Source organism: Seriola aureovittata, chromosome 6 (assembly GCF_021018895.1).
Source record: "Seriola aureovittata isolate HTS-2021-v1 ecotype China chromosome 6, ASM2101889v1, whole genome shotgun sequence".
NCBI classification, from domain to species: Eukaryota; Metazoa; Chordata; class Actinopteri; order Carangiformes; family Carangidae; genus Seriola; species Seriola aureovittata.
This window is the reverse complement of record NC_079369.1, coordinates 17,338,229-17,354,668: the sequence shown is the minus strand read 5'-3', so window position 1 is coordinate 17,354,668 and position 16,440 is coordinate 17,338,229. Positions and strand designations below refer to the sequence as shown.

General features: G+C 37.9%; 1 protein-coding gene across 1 annotated transcript; it reads right to left on the bottom strand.

The window, feature by feature from the left end:
• Window positions 1–1,426: 1,426 nt before the first annotated feature.
• Window positions 1,427–15,970, bottom strand: jak3 (Janus kinase 3 (a protein tyrosine kinase, leukocyte)). Its single transcript, XM_056379497.1, has 24 exons — window positions 15,887–15,970; window positions 14,302–14,508; window positions 14,017–14,134; window positions 13,116–13,233; window positions 12,750–12,895; window positions 12,302–12,605; window positions 11,603–11,725; window positions 11,345–11,502; window positions 11,145–11,256; window positions 10,705–10,885; window positions 10,136–10,260; window positions 9,834–9,965; window positions 9,644–9,731; window positions 9,142–9,266; window positions 8,776–8,914; window positions 8,469–8,620; window positions 6,903–7,053; window positions 6,304–6,428; window positions 5,666–5,855; window positions 4,493–4,617; window positions 3,729–3,901; window positions 3,234–3,351; window positions 3,006–3,119; window positions 1,427–2,347 (listed from the first exon to the last, which is right to left on the bottom strand). The coding sequence occupies exons 2-24, from the start codon at window positions 14,498–14,500 to the stop codon at window positions 2,228–2,230; spliced, it is 3,336 nt and encodes a 1,111-aa protein (XP_056235472.1). The 5' UTR covers window positions 14,501–14,508; window positions 15,887–15,970; the 3' UTR covers window positions 1,427–2,227.
• Between the last annotated feature and the right edge of the window lie 470 nt (window positions 15,971–16,440).

The following is a 16,440-nucleotide window of genomic DNA, read 5'->3' as shown; positions in this document are numbered from 1 at the left end:
CACCTTTCTCGCTGAAATATCTTGGTTTTTGGAGTCAAATTCACTCAAATGAACTAAAACTAATGCTGTGAGCTGTCAGTGCATGGTTACTGACACACAGCTCAGGTAAAACCCACTTCCTTTCTTGCTCATCGACAACACTCAGCATATGGTGTGAGTAGCTGTCATGACCAAAGACTGAGTGTTAATTAATTGCCCTAGAGGTAACAAAAAAGGATTGATCAAGTACTAAATGTGCTGCAGTAATTAGCTGAAAGACTCATACAAACTGAATAAAGGAGTTTAGGTAGGTGGGTGCTGTGCTGACGTAAACTTAATGTGAGCAGTGACAGGAAGCCAGTGGAGATTAGTGAAGAGCAGAGTGACATGGGTGTGTGGGTTACTGTGTGAGCTGTCAGCCCCGCCAGTACCAGCTGCATTACAATGCTGAAAGAAACAATAGGTGCATTTCTATTTTACATATTTTATGTGCATTTAAAAAAGAACAGTGCAAAAAAAAAAAAAAAAAAAAGTTCTTGTTGAGAAATCTTTGTCCCAGTAGCACGTGCTGATTCTGAGCGGCATGCAAATGGTTATTTTTAGTACACTGTTCACACACGTTGTGCTACCGCTGTTCTAGGGAAGTGTCACTTCTCGATGGTGTGTCACTCACCAAGTTTAATTGATGAGAACTGGTGAGATAATGGTGTGCCAATCCTCTTCCATTTCCATGTACCATTCTCCAGTGGCTTATATTGATTCTTTACAGCTGTTTTGCTGAAGTCAAAAGAGGATAGACGAAAGTGATACGCGCCGAGGTCTGAGGTCTCTGGATTTGCATTTAACATCGGATAGCCAGGGCTTTGCATAACCAGGTTGACCAGAGTTAAGCACCAGCTTGGGATCTTTTTTGGACTTACAGTATACACACTGACTGATCAGCCTGTAGGATGAATGTTGGTTCCTGATGATAATTAATTTCGCTGCATGGATGTTCTTCCTTGTCATGTTATTATCAGAATATTCCTTACACTATGGATTTCACTGATTTTGTATGTTTTGTTTAGGCTTATACGACTGATGTTACTGGTATTGTAAGCAACAGGAAACCTCTCACAATGTGAAACGATTTACTGTCATGTGCCAAAGATAAAAGATCTCATAAAATTGAATCATAGAAAAGAAACTGCAGTCTGGATCAAATTGGTGGACTGACGGCAAGTTACCTGAGACTTTCAAATCTGTGTAATGATCACACTGAAATTTATGCAATATGGATTTTATTACTGAACTGTCCAATTGCCTTCAACTTTATAATTCTGTTTCACCTTTGAATCCCTTGTAGATACATTTTATATGAACACAATGTATTTATTCATTAATTCTTCAGTGCGTCAGGGATTTTAGAGAACAGAATTAGTTATGTCAGTAAAGAAAAACAAAAAGCTACTGGAACCACATCACTTTATTTCAAACATGGTAAAAGATGTAAACATGAATACAAAATACAGCACATTTTTCACTGGAATACAGCACTACTACACTATAAAGGCAGAAATATTTGATTCAAATATATTTCTGGTTCATACATTTCTAACACAAAGCTTAAAATCCTTTCTTTAACTCTTTGGACACTTTGGATGTAGCCACAGTATAAAAGCCACAGTATACAAACCTGCACAGTGCCCGATGCATTGTACCTTGCATTTCCTGAATAAAACAGCATTTTATTTTGTAATAAATGTGGTGTGAGAAAGAGTTCTAGTTCAAATTTTATTCCAGAAAGATTAGCCTTGAGCATTGATGCAGTACTGAGCTTGTTTGCTTATTATGTGTGAATGTTTTTATTCATTTGACTTTGACATATGTATCAGGGTAACTTCTATTTTTCATATGCTGTTAGTAAATGTTTTGTGCCATCTGCTAATCATTAATAGCCTTTGTGACACATTACAGTTTATGATAGTCTTCCCTGAGCTTGCTTGAGGTTGTGTCTGTGCACATTATGGGATTGGGAAAAAGGGCTCTAAGTGAGCTTTACCTGAGAGTTTCGGAAGTACCTTACCAAAAACTAATGACGGCTGAAATTCTACTGATAATAAGTTAGTATGCGAATGGTCAAAAAACCGGATGATGTCCACTGCTGTGTTGTCTTGTACCTGAGCGATGTGAATTTCCACAGGTACAGTGAATGAAATTGTGTCATTTCACTCGGAGTTCAACTGTGAGGTGCAACAAGGCGTCCTTGTCAGCCTTTAGGGTTTTCTCTGTCATCCTGCATGATCGTTTCAATTTGGTTTCCCAGGCTGGAGAAGCACGGCCGCTCGTCGAAGTTGTGCGCCCAGCACTGCTTCATCAAACTGTACACCTGGTGGTACAATGAGAAAAATGTAAAATGTCTTTTTTTTTTAATGAATGTGAAAGATTATACAGCGAACTGTTGACATTTGTGTGGTGCGGAATGACAACCACAGTGATCAGATGAAGAGTTGCAGGGCAAAATGAGATGTTTACAATTTCTTTTTTATCATGATGGAATAAAAAGACAAAAAAAGCAAAACAAATCTAAATATAGAAAATGGTCACCTCTCACCAGTGGCTTCACTGACTTACAGCATATTTGTTATGTATATGTGAATGTAGTAAAGTCACAAATAATTGTGTTTATGTTGACAATCCTGCGTCTGTCTCCTGCCATATTCCGCTCACCAACCCGACGTCCCCTCCTGTTCCCGGTTTCCACCTCTTCACCTGTTTCCCATTCCCAATCACTGGAACCTCCCTGCCTACCTGCACACCAGTCTCTCATTTCCCTCATTTGATCCCCTGTATTTAAAACAGCCCAGTTAGTTGCCAGCTTGTTTCACAGATTCTCTCTGGGCAGCAACTGCAACTCTTACCTGCCTGGCCTTCATCATTTGTTCTATGAAAGTACCTTGCTCCTACCATCAGCTGTGACAGTGAGAGTCTTACAAAAAGGCTGCTGTATTTCAGCTGATAGATAGAACCACACAAAGTGAACGTACCTTTGGTGGGCAGTGTGTCGGAGCCGGCAACCTCCAGTTATTCTTTAGAATATTTGCAAGATGCATTGAAATGGATGGACCCTGCACGTGGTGTCCAATCTCCTGCATGCACAGCTACAACAGTGGCACAAATTTTGAAAAAGGAAAAAAATACAGTTTGATGAAACAAGTGTTGATGATTAAAAACACCTGAAGTATAATAAAAATAGATTCTTAAAATCCCCTTACTCTCTTTGGGTTGCAGTTCATGTCGCAGTAGGAGAAGAGCTCATGAAGAACAACTCCGAAACTCCAGACATCTGATTTGTGGGAGAATTTGGACTCGTTGATGGACTCTGGGGCGTACCTGCAGTAGATGAGCAACGTATGGCCATTAGAACTCCAGGAACTTAAACTTAAAAAGCAAAACCTACTTCAGTCTCTGGCTTTTAATGGATTTTGTACAGAAGTGTAAAAACATCACCTCAGCTTATGTTACCATTTCCCACATTAATCCCACATCTCTATTGACTAAAAGCCTACAGCCACTTAGCTTAGCAAAGACTGGAAACAGGGAGAATCAACAAGCCAAGTTTTGCGGTGTCTGATTCAAACACACAGCAGGCTTCCACAATACTGTCGATATTTCATAGCAGGTGTCAGAAAACTGAAGAAAGTGACGGATTTCTGCTTTAACACTTTGGATTCAAGAATATTAGAGAGGTCACACATGAGGAAATCTACCAGAAGATGGGGCTCTCTCCAGGCTGTGTGACTCTGTAGTACTCCTTGTCAAGAGGAATAATCTTGGTCAGCCCAAAATCAGCGATTTTCACTAGCGACTCACTGGCCACAAGGATATTTCTGGCTGCGAGGTCTCGGTGCACATAACGCAGGGTCTGCAGGTACTCCATCCCCTGGAAAATAAAAACAGAAGAAAATGGAAAAACCTCCCCCTGTCCCTTTTTTTTTTGTTTGTTTTTTTGCTGTGCAATCAGTGAAAATGAAGTTGATTTATAGAACCATCCTGCAATAAACAACAATAAAACACATGTAGCATGCATTCTTTCAGCAGTTGCTTTGACAGTTTCTTACTATCGGTTTAATTGTAATGTCAGTAATGCATGAGAGGAGATTAAGAAATATTGATTCCCAAAGCAATTTTCATTTCCTGCAGGATTCCTGCTGGATTTCCTCTAAATGAACAATTATCGATCTTGTATTATTACATTTCTGCAAATGCAATGCATTATTCTTGGGGGATTCCAGTAGGATGTTTTTGTGATGGACAAATAAGCAATGTTAATTTTTTTAGATGATTAAGAAGATGCCCAAATTACACCCAATAGGTCTGTACATGTTTAGGAAAAGAGTCACAGTATTTGAGGTTGTTGACCAGTGTAAAACTTTGAGAATTTGTAAAATCCCAATTTAATTAAAGTCCACTCAAACTTCTTATTTTAAACTTTTGTAATAACAGCAGTGATGCTCATATCTCTGACTCTTACCTTACAGATCTGAGAAGCAAAGAGCAGCATTCGCCTGGTGTTGACATTGTGCCGGTTATTCTCCAAGTAGCCGATAAGGCTGCCATAGGGCAGGTACTCCATCACCAAGCTCATACTGAGGCGACCTGTGAACAGACAAACATTACACATTAAAATCATTCAAAACTGACAAGGCTGTTTGAACAGTTTGAGTTAAATCTACCAATGTAAATCTAACTCAGCTTCACTTAAAGGAAATAAGTTCACCCAACAATAGCTTGGTTATTTCAGGAATAGCTACGCTTGTTTAGAAAACGCTTTCAAGTCTTTGCGGTTTCAAGTCTAAACCCTCACATAAATCTTGCACATAAACATTACAGCTTCCACGTGCTGTCATAGGAGAGAAACCATGTAACTCATGTGACTGTATGTAAAACAAAAGTTAAACACATACACACATCCTTGCCGAACAGAAGACATTTAAACTGAAAATCAACATTTGAAACTGAAATCTGAGCACCCTGGCCAGCAGAGGTGGAAAGTAACAAAATACATTTACTCACGTTACTGTATTGAATACTTTTTTTGTGTATTTTTTAAGTACAATTTAAAATCGGTATTTTGTATTTTACTTGAATACGTTTTTACTCAAGTATTGTACTTAGTTACTTTATAAATCCTATCCGTTACTGAGTAAAAATAACAATTCAACCTACAGGGGAAAAATACGCGCCAGAACCATTGACAGTAAACCAGTGGCCAGAACCAACAGTGACTAACTTTACAAAACAACTAACTTTAAGTTGCTACTTAAACTGAACAAGAAGTTGTTGTGAAGTTGTTGTTTTTGCACTTACATTTGTTACACTTGTTCTTTAATTAAAAACAAAATAGTTTTGGATTTCTGACCCCTTGTCCTATTTTTACTACCCTCACACCCCACACAAAGAAAGTAACTAAGTAACTTTTACTTAAAGTACATTTCAAATGAACTACTTTTTACTTTTACTTGAGTACATTTTCAGATGAGTACTTTTACTTCTACTTGAGTAATATTTCATCAAAGTATTGGTACTTTTACTTGAATACAAAATTTTTGTACTTTTTCCACCTCTTCTGGCCAGTTTGTTCTTTTACTGAGGTTGATTATATTGATACACCATGGACTGTGTTTACAGTGAGTGTTTTTATTACCCATGCTGTAGCAGACTCCTCTGTATTTGACAATGTAGTCGCAGTGCAAAACGCTGAGGGTGTTGACCTCTTTCTGGAAGTCGTCCTGGGTTGACTGCTTGTTGGGTTGCAACTTCTTCACAGCAACCAGCTCGCCAGTGTTATCACCCAATGGGTCATAACGACAAAGTTCAACGCTGCCAAAGTTTCCCTGGAAAAGGTTTGAGTTATTCTCTTGTGAGTTAAACACAAAAATTAAAAAAAATTAAATTTACTTTCTTAGCCTGTTTGTGCCACTGCTGGATTCACCATAGATTAAAAGACTGGTGAGCCATTTAGAAGATTTAGAAGACAGTTTATCTTAAAATACTTGTTTTCATATTATAGGAAGCACAGATAGCAGCTTCAGTTAATATGCTGTGTTGTCACAATATCAATATCCAGCTGCTCTGGTCTGTTCAATCACCTGTTTCCCAAACACAATATCTTGGACACCACTGATGATCTCATAATGAAAACTGTTGAGTCACTGCTCGCTTTTGGTCTTTATTAAATACTAAATAGACTGTAATTTTCATAGTCTATACATGATATGATATGGTATGGTATATAAGACAGGGCTTGAAACATTGTGGTCCTCTGCCTGTTCTCAAACATACTTTTCCCAGAGGGGTGATGTAGCGAAGGTGTCGCTCCTCAAACAGTGTCTGGTCGTGTTGAGGGCTGAGGGCTCTCCACACAGGGCTCTGTGTGACGGGCTCAGTGGCGTGCAGTATTACATAGTCTGCCATGAAACAAGAAAAACGTATCTACGTAACAGATTTAAAAAAAAAAGAGCAAAAACATTTAAATTTATATTTAAGTTGTGCAAATGATGGATTTTAGATTTTAAAATAAACCAACCAGTCAATAAACAATTGTCATTTGCACACTGTATATCTACGTGCCATTTTTCGGCAGCTTTGACAAGGAGCATTTTGTTGCCATATTTTACATATTATACATTATATTCCTGATATTTTTTATAAATGCTCCAGTGTTTCATACTATTAAAATACTAATATTTTCCCTTTTTCATATAGAGGTAATTACTGACACCAGCATGTATTCATAGAACTGCTTTTTTATTTTTCCTTCTGTTGTATCACATTCACAGAAAAGATTTGTCTGAGCCAGTGTCAAATTTCTCATTTAACTGAACTGAAGTGAAGGAAATGTGAACTTGACATTTTAGGTGGATGTTAATACACTTCATTACCTGAAGTGATCAGACTGTTGAGTTGACGGATGATACTGCGACAAGATGGTCTGAAGGCTGCCTGGTAGTCCATACACTGACTGATCAGATCGGCTAGCTCCGTCCACTGGGAGGAAGGCAGCTGCTGGAACCGCTCATAAAACCTCCGCTTCTACAGAAAATACATCAATAACACACATTACCCACTTTGTTCTAACCCCTAGTAGAGTATTTTGTTGTTCATGTGCCTTCCACTTTCTGCCCTTCTCAGGTTCACAGGAATCTTAGTTCAAGCTGAAGTTGAACCTTTTTGTTTTTGTCATTGCTAAAGTTGAATAATGGTCCTTATTATGTTAATTTTGCTCTTGAAACATAGTGTAAAATGAATAACTTAATAACTTAACTTTGTTCATTTTACACCATGTTTCAGCAGCAAAAAAGCTGAAATTAGCTTTGCTGCTTCTTCCTCCTGGACCATTGTACAGAAGGATGTCTGCTTACTTTTGGTGAATTTATGTCAGCTTAAAGGTATAAGATTGTTCCGGAAACTCATACCTGTGTATGTATCTTCAGTGGATATTATTTACACCTTTTTTTATAGAGTGTACTTTTCTTAGCCTGTTTATGCTGTTTGTATTTTATTCATTGTTGTAACTTTCAGATCTCTCTTGAAAAAGATATTCTCATTGGGACATTTACCTGATCAAAATGCTAGATCCACAAATTCAGGACAACATGAAGCGAGGTTGTTTGGAAGACCTGTCTAATCTTGCAGGATCCAAAACTAATAGTGACATAGGACAACCCACATCTGCTAATAAAGCCACATATTCCCAACTTTATCATCAGGAAGTTCCCATTAATCAGTCCAGATAAGTAACAACATATCCAGGATGCTAACAGGAACAGAGGCCTGGTTTTCATATAATATAACCTGCAGTGTTTTTTCATATCATGCTCTAATTCATGTCACGCACTAAGTGGTACTTAACACCTGGTAAATTTTGAGAAACTGAAACTAGTTGAAATGTGACACACCCCGTTGTCATAATTATGAGATGAGTCATTTGTGGATTACTGCGCTGCTTTTCAACAATGGACTCTTTCCACACTCATGGAGTTAGATGTGAAAAGTTATGCAATTATCTGTCCTGATGTCCTGAAGGGACCTCCTGGATTCATGACGGATTGTCACCCAATATTGTTTCTGTGCTATGTCATTTATACACCTATATTTATATTTAACTTTTAACTGTGATTGGATTCAGACTTTGATTTTACTCTTCTGTGTTAGTCTCTCTGGGTGAAGTCTGGGTCCCATGTTTGTGGAGTTCGAATTCTTGTCAAACATTTACAAACATGTAAGGTATATAAAAATGATAAACATGAAATTCTTTGTAATGTCCCAATGCTAATCCTCAGAAAGGTGCACTGTCCAACTGATGACTGCACTTACATGTGGGATTTTTTCTCTTTGTGTTTGGCTTTCTCGCTCTGATAAAGAACTGTTTGTAAATGTGGACAGCGAACTGGATGTGTGAGTGCCAACTCTGCTACATCAGTGTTCAGTATTTGAAGTTGGAGCACCTGTTGCAGGTCCCAGCCCCGCAGCGGAGCATCCCCATTGTTGAAGATTTCCCACACAGTGGCGCCAAAGCTCCACTTATCACACTCCAGGGTCAGCTTGTCTGGGAACTCCAGCACCTCAGGGGCCACCCAGGGGATTCTGTCCAGGATAACTGAATGAACACACACAGGAATCCATATCATTGCATTAATGACAGTTTGTTCATTTTCATTTGAGGGTACTGGATGGATTTAAATGGACCTGTATGATGTTGTCAGACGTGGTTACAGGGAGATTAGAAAACATTCTCCTGAATCTTTTCTTTACCATCTTTGCCCAGCATGGCCACACTGATGCCTGGGTCGCTGAGCTTGATGAAAGGAGAGCTGCCCTGCGATGGGTTCCCTTCTCTGGCCAGCAGTAGATTTTTGGCACAGATGTTTCCATGAACAATGTTTTTCTCTTCCTGCAAGACACTTACAGTTAATGTTGACTCGTTAATGATGTGCAGCGCTGGTCAACTCAAACTAAGAACGCCACTAGTACAGTAATACTTCTGTGATACTTCATATCGTATACACACACACACACACACACACATTTGATATGTAAAGTGAATAAATATAAACCAGCCTGTCCTCATGTCGATTGTGTTGCAGTCATTACTTTTGTGACAGTTGTCGTTGGTCTTACCAGAAAGTTGAGGGCAGATGCGAGCTGTTTGGCTACATCAAGTTTCCAGCTCACTGACACAGATCTCCCTCTCTTCAAGTAAAGGTCGAGGGCCCCATACTTGACAAACTCCTGCACCATGATGTCTGTAAGGCACAGCAAGGTTTGTTTCAACAGCTGTACTTCAAAACCAAACATGGAGCCAGAAATGCTCCCCCACATAACAGGGACTGATCTGCGGTCACATGAGGATTTCATGGTAACATTGCTATTTTGTTCTATATGAAGAGAATGAATTCATGTATTCATCTCTTTATTACTTCATTCAGTTTTTTTTAATGCACACAGCAGGTAGATGATGTGCAATACAATCTGATTTTCATCTCTACAAGTACCTGAACAGCAAAAACAAAAATTTACACAACACATATTATCCACAGCACATTAGCACATCTTACAACATACAGCACATTAGCTTCATCAGGCTTACAAGCAAACAATCAACTGTTTGGTTTGAACTTACTTTTCACTCCTTGAACACTAATACCATAAACAAGGAGGAGGTGTTTGTGTGAGATCTGACTCATCAAACTGGCAGCTTCAAAGAATGACTGAGAGAAAGAAAGGGCAAGAAAACAACACGTGTTTAATGCGTTTTAAATCCATGAATAACCAGCAAAACTATTTTGTGTATTTTCATCTAACGAACAAACCTCCCAGCAATTCTTATGAGCAACATCAAGCTCTTTCAGTAGGACTTCTGTCACATGTTTCTCCCCATCATGAATGTCTGTTTTGTAGCCTTTAAAAATGCGTGTGAAGGATCCCTGTCCAAGGCTTTCCTCCTTAGAAGGAAAATACATATAGAAACCACAATTAAGTTTCCTTTCATTTTAGATTGACTACAGTGTCGCAGTAGTAGCTGCATTTGTCACACTGATAGTATTGATAACAATAGAAGTTGTAATAGTAGCTGTAATAGAAAGTGCAGTTGGAGTCATGTCTATACACTCACACATTTCAGGTCTGTATATTTGATCATGTGGAACTGGATGTGACTGAATTTGTTCCTTTCAGGTGTTGGAGACCCGTGAGCTTCTACAGAGTTGCTGCTGCGTATGATGATGAGATTTGTGAGCTCTGTGGGGACAGCAAAACAACGTGTTATTGTAACACTATCTACACAGGTTGAAAATATGAAGGTACGTATCTCAGTCCAAGCATGAAATTGAGGTGTTGACTTATTATTATTATTATTATTATTATTATAATTATTGTGGTGAGTGACATTGAATACATTTACATGTATCCATGTTATGAGTCTTCTCTCTGTGTCTGAAATGCTATTCTGAATAATAATGCCTGGGTTTCTCAAAACATGGATACAATAGGTGGCTATAACCAAGACATGATATCTACATGCACAAAAATGTTAATGGATATATAAAAACCTCGACCACAAAAACAATACAAACACAAGTAAACAGAGGACAACACCAATTAATGAAGTTAAATATCGACTACTATATATAGGTGTTGTGTATATTCAGTAATATCATTGTATCAGTGGCTTGGGAATCAAACCTTTGGGTCGAGGTGGACAGCAGCGAGCCAACATTACAGGTACTTCAGACAGCAGCAGCTTGGTGTGTTGGTAATAGCTGGTGAGCTTTCTCAAGCTGGAAAACGATTTCTGGACACCAGGAAGACTGTAGTGCTCATTCTTAATAATGAGGCAGTCTTTATAATCAAGTCCAAGTGGGGTCTGCGGAAATATAAATGTTGCATGACATGAGAATGGAATAATATTGTGACTTAGGGGGACATAGGAACGACTTTCGCAAAATCTACAATTAAGCCCAAAATTATTCAGATTTCTTACTCAGATGGAAATATCTTTTTGTTGTCAGGTCCATAAAATACAAAAACAAACAAACAAACAAACAAAACCCTACTGAATTCAGAGTATGTTTTAAATCCATCTTTGTCTATGTCTATTGTGTGACCTCAACAAGAACATTTACCTGAACACACACGGTGAGGAAGAAGCTGTCATAGTTCTTTGTACTCTGCCGGACAAGGAACGTACCACCTTTAAATCCGGATTTTTTCAATTTGTGGACTGCAATCTCAGATCTGATTAAACAAAAAATAAAATAAATATCTTAAAACAGATGCATGCAAAAGTTTTCTCTGGATTCAGTATTAATCAAAAAAGACTCACGTGATTGGGCCGTGACAATGGTTTTTTATGCCCTCCAGAATACTTGGGGGTGCAATGTCCTGACAGAAGTAGTGGCTAGAGTCTGTTGTCAGTCTGAAGTAGCCATCAACAAGTGACACAAACGAAAGAGCTTCTTTGAGACCCGGGAACTTGGCTTCCTAAAGTGCAAATTAGGGCAAATAGGTGTGCATGTTTTACATCAAATCAAAAATACACAGAAAATAACTTTAAGTGTTGAATGTAGAATATGTCCTTTACCAAGCATCTGTCATCTTTGCGGGTTATTGTCACCATCCTGCTGTCTTGGGGAACCTGCTCATGACACACTCTCTTTATACTGATGTCAATGATTTCTTGGAAATCGCAGAAGGTCTGCCACTCCTAAAACAGAGGACAGGCTGATTACTTAATAACACCTCATAAAAAGGGATGGGGAATAGGACCACTGAGGCATTTAGGGTTACATTTGGCATATGGACATCTAAAGCCAAGTAAACATATCACACATTCTAGGCCCAAAGACAAAGTGATCTAGGTCAAACTGAACAACACTAAATCACAAAACAGAATAATGCAATTCAGTTTAGAAGCAACTGAGGCTACCGGATGCTTACTGAATGCAAGTCTGCAATAAGTACCAAGAAACACACTGTAATAGGCAGTTATTTCGATATAATGAGGACCATTAAAGACAGGAAGAGGCTTGGCCAGGCTGCATCAATCATTTTTCCAAACCAGTTCAGATGAAACCACGCCTACTTCCACATGACGAACGCCTCAACTGAATGTACGAAGCCCTATCCCTAAACCTAACCAATACGGAAGTGGCCATGTTTTAATGTAAACTGGATTGGAGAAAAAATACAAGGGGCCAGGCCAGGCAATCCTTGTCGAAGCTTAGACACAGGTTATCTGATAGAAGGAAGGAAAGACAATCTAACTATTACCCACACTTACCATGGAACTATCAGAATGGCAACTTCCACTGGTTTGAATTCCAGTTTCCCCAGACACCCGAATGAGACTGATAGCTGACTTTGAATGCGAGGCCAAAGGATCCACGTTGAAGGTTTCGCTTCCCAGGGAAGGCTCAATGCCAGCCAGTTCAATCAGGTACTTGAGTTTCAAGCTGCACTCATCCACAGAGGAGTTTCCAAGCCTCTGTAAGAAACGCTTGAGGGTATTTCGGATTCGATAACGATCCAGGCGGTTACGTTTTTGGATTTCGTGGCGATGTGACTTCGGTAGGCACGATTTGTAGCTGAAGAGGAAGAGTACATGATTTTGTGCAATTACTACAAAAAGAACTTCCCATTCAAAAACTTCTGAAATATTAATATATTTTAACATAAATCTAAAATTTCACAGTGAAGTAAAACAACTTTACTGGCTTATATGACAATACCTTACAGTCTTGCAGAGTTCTCTAACACTCTGATGGCGCTCTTTAGCTAATCTCCACAAGTCCAGTACTGCAAGGCCCAGGCATTCCTCTTGAGTGCTTAAAGGTGGCGAAACTCCTGCCTCACTAGCAATGAAGTCACTTCGCAACTGGGGACCAAAAGAAATTAGTCACTGACATAGAGCAGTTCAATGTTTTATGGTATCACGTTAGCATTATCAAGCATAACAATAAAATTGCACTGGTAGCGATGTAAGTATACCATGCATTATTCCATTAAAACAAGATGTAAAACATAGAGTTAACGATCTCAGTGAGCCAATGAATTTTATATTTAATGAATTTTATATTTTGTACTTTATACTTTACCTGAGCAAAGAGATAATCAATGACACTGTAGTCAAGCACTGGACTAATTCCGTCTCTGGTCAGACAGTAGCGGTACGATGTTCTTGGTCCTTGTCCAAACCAATTAGCAAAGAAAAACCTGCATACCAAAAAGACATCCATTATTTATCATCGCATGACGCTAGCCTGTCCTTGTAAGAATTCACAAAATAACTTTTTGATGCATGGTGTGAGTGCACATCTGCACACATAGTTTGAACGTGATACTTTGGTGACAAAAGTAACAATTCTAAGCTCTATCTCTCATCTAAATGTTGAAGAAGTTTTGTAGGGGTAATAAATGCAAGAAGCAAGTAAAATGTGGGATTCTGGCTTTGACTTCATCTGCCGTATGTGCCACCTTTCTGTAAGATGATGTAAAAGATTATTACATAAATGTGTCTTTTTTGCTTTAGTTGCAAGCTGCCCTTAACTATATTCTCACATGTGCTTTATAGGCCCAAATAACATTTGCTATACAGATTTTACAGAACTGATAATCAGTCTTTATTGATTGAAGAGAAAACATTCTTTATCTCTGTCCAGATGTTTTTCTTATTTTCAGTTTCATCAGAGTTACATTCCATTCCATGAAATATGTTACATTAGATTTACATTTACTCAGTTGGCAGATGCTTTTATTCAAAGCGACTTACAAGTGGGGGACATCACTAATGCTTCAGTGCAGTAGGAAACCTTGGTGTAAGTATTAAGTACTACATCTATTTAATAAGTGCAAGGAGACCAAGTACCAAAAGAGCACAGTAGGTGTTAGAGATGTTAGGATGGGGGTGCTCTCGGAAGAGATGAGTCTTCAAGAGATCAATGCAAACTACTTTCTGAAGTAAATGAGTGAATGTATGTTTTGCGAATTTTAACCTACCTGACTCTAAAGTGGACTTGCAAGTTTTCATCTGTGTTGAACACGTGTGATGGAGGATACCAATATGAGAGATCAGAAGATGCCAGCCCAAAAAGGCTTAGGTAAACTGGTAAGATTCCTAGAGAGGACATCACAAAAATCATGCTAACATCACTGGGTAACTAGCACCTAATACAAATATAAATGCAATATAAAATACATAATATCATACGGCCTATTTTACACCCAAACTATAAGCTATCAAAAGGGTGTAGTCAGACTCATGATTTGCAACCGTGATCTTACCACATTTTTTTCCTGCTTGGACGCAGACATTTTCAGCAGAGATCTGGCCAGACGACATGTGTATTGTTGTTTCCTCATTTGTGGTAGGGACGAAATAGAGGTGTACTTGTAAACTGGGGCCAGTGCTTGAACTGGACTTCTGGCTGCCTCCCCGGTCTCTGATTACCAGAGGGGCTGACTCCTCCTCACTGAGATCCATGGGTACTCCTGACGATGAAACCAACAGACTCAACAACAGGAAAATGATTAAATGATTCTGGTACTGGTAGAGTTTCAGCAGTTATTGGATAATCTTCAAAAATGATTTAGGCTAATCCCATATTCTAAGGTAATGACTTTTGATCCATTGCCATATAAGCTAAGGAATATTTAAAAGTCAATCAAAATAAGTTGGAAAATCATCTCCACAGGCAGGAATGGTTGTACCGCTAAATGAAATAAAGTAATACAATTTTGAAATATTCCAAAGTACACTCTTTAAGAGGTTTTACAAAATATTAAAGTCATGTCATCAGCATATTTTTAAATAATGATAATAATCACATTAGAATTATACACATAGGAGTTTTCTTTTATCAATTACAACTCCAATTACTCCACAGTAAACAATGGCAAGATATTTGTTATTTTATTTCTTTTATATTCTCACTGAGTTATATTGTTTTCATCATTGCTTCATCACTAATATAAATTCATATTTTTGTTGTATGACTTGCCCACAGGCATGTCAGTTTTACTTGTCAAGATAAGGGAAAGTGATTCAGAGTGATGGAGTCCACCCAGATATGATGAAAACCAGTGAAAACACAGCCAAGACTCAGAAGTGTAAAGTATCATAAAATTAAAGTACAAGCACTTAGCCACCTTACACCTCTGTCAAATGTACACATTAATTTGATATTCGTTAGTGTAGCATTAGCATTCTCAAATGTTGTGCATTCTCAGTATGTTTACAGTATAAAGCTATCATGTTGCATAGAGCTTTTTATAACTGTTTAGTGAAGTTTGTGTGTGACGATGAAAACGATATTTTGAAATGTCAAATGTAGATTTTTGGGGATTCCTGTTATATCACGCAGAGCTGCTCACCATATTCAGCTGTGGCTAAGCTAAATCAGGAACACAGTACGTCGAATATATAATACTATTTAATATCACATAACATTGTTTCATATTTCCATAAACCATTTTCAAATAAAAATGGTCAAAAATGTCAAAAATTGCTTTGTTTACTTTGATAACAATAATAATAATAATAATCTGTTTACTTTCACATAGAAAATGATCATTTAGATCAAGAAAACTGAATCAAGAGCTATAACTACAATGTATCAAAATTTTCAGCTTTATGAAACAGCTGGTGAACATAGCTTTAAAATAACATCCAGTCTTTATCAAAGCCAGTAGTTGGTGAATATAAGTTAAGAAGTTGCTATAGCGTTAAGCAACACATTGTCCACATTGTATTGTAGGCCTTGTGGGTAAATAGAAAGTGAAACTGACGTTTCATAACACTTAATATGTAAAAGCCGCTTTAGACCTACGAATTAAAAATCATTATTATGTGTAATTGAAGGCGCCTTACCTTCACATTCGCACAGTCCTCCCTTTCAGGCCTTTATTCTTTGACTTCTGGGTTTACGCTCTGTATGTGTGTGTGTGTATTGACAGGAAGTTCAATTTCCTGTTTTAGAGAGCAGACGCTACAAAACTATTTTCACCCCACAAACTGAACACACAGTTACATTACAAACACAATGAAAACTAAAATGTTTAACAAAAGAATTCTCTTTTTAGAATCACAGTCCTCTAACTGTCAGGGTTTGTATTGTGTGAAACACAGGTGTTAACACATTATTCACCTCTTATTAAATGAAAAGCTTCATTACACAATGCTGCAAATCAACTGTGAGAAAATATTACTGGACCTCTTGCACATTTAAATGGAAATGTGACATGGAAAATGACCCAACAAATAAATTAATATGCCATTAAAGGCAACAGAAATATTAAAAATAAATGTAGGCATCAATTATTTTTATAAAATGTGACATAAATTTATATTTCTGTTTTAATTTGCTTCTGTATTTATTTACCTTCATATTAATTCCCCTATTTATTTACTTTCCCATTTAATTT

Excerpts from the sequence above, each read along its gene's own strand:
- jak3 (XM_056379497.1), bottom strand. The coding sequence starts at position 14,500 with ATGGATCTCAGTGAGGAGGAGTCAGCCCCTCTGGTAATCAGAGACCGG. Across the intron at positions 14,135-14,301 it reads CCAAGCAGGAAAAAAATGTG|GAATCTTACCAGTTTACCTA; the intron begins GTAAGATCACGG and ends TGTCCTCTCTAG. Across the intron at positions 10,886-11,144 it reads TCCTCACCGTGTGTGTTCAG|ACCCCACTTGGACTTGATTA; the intron begins GTAAATGTTCTT and ends ATATTTCCGCAG.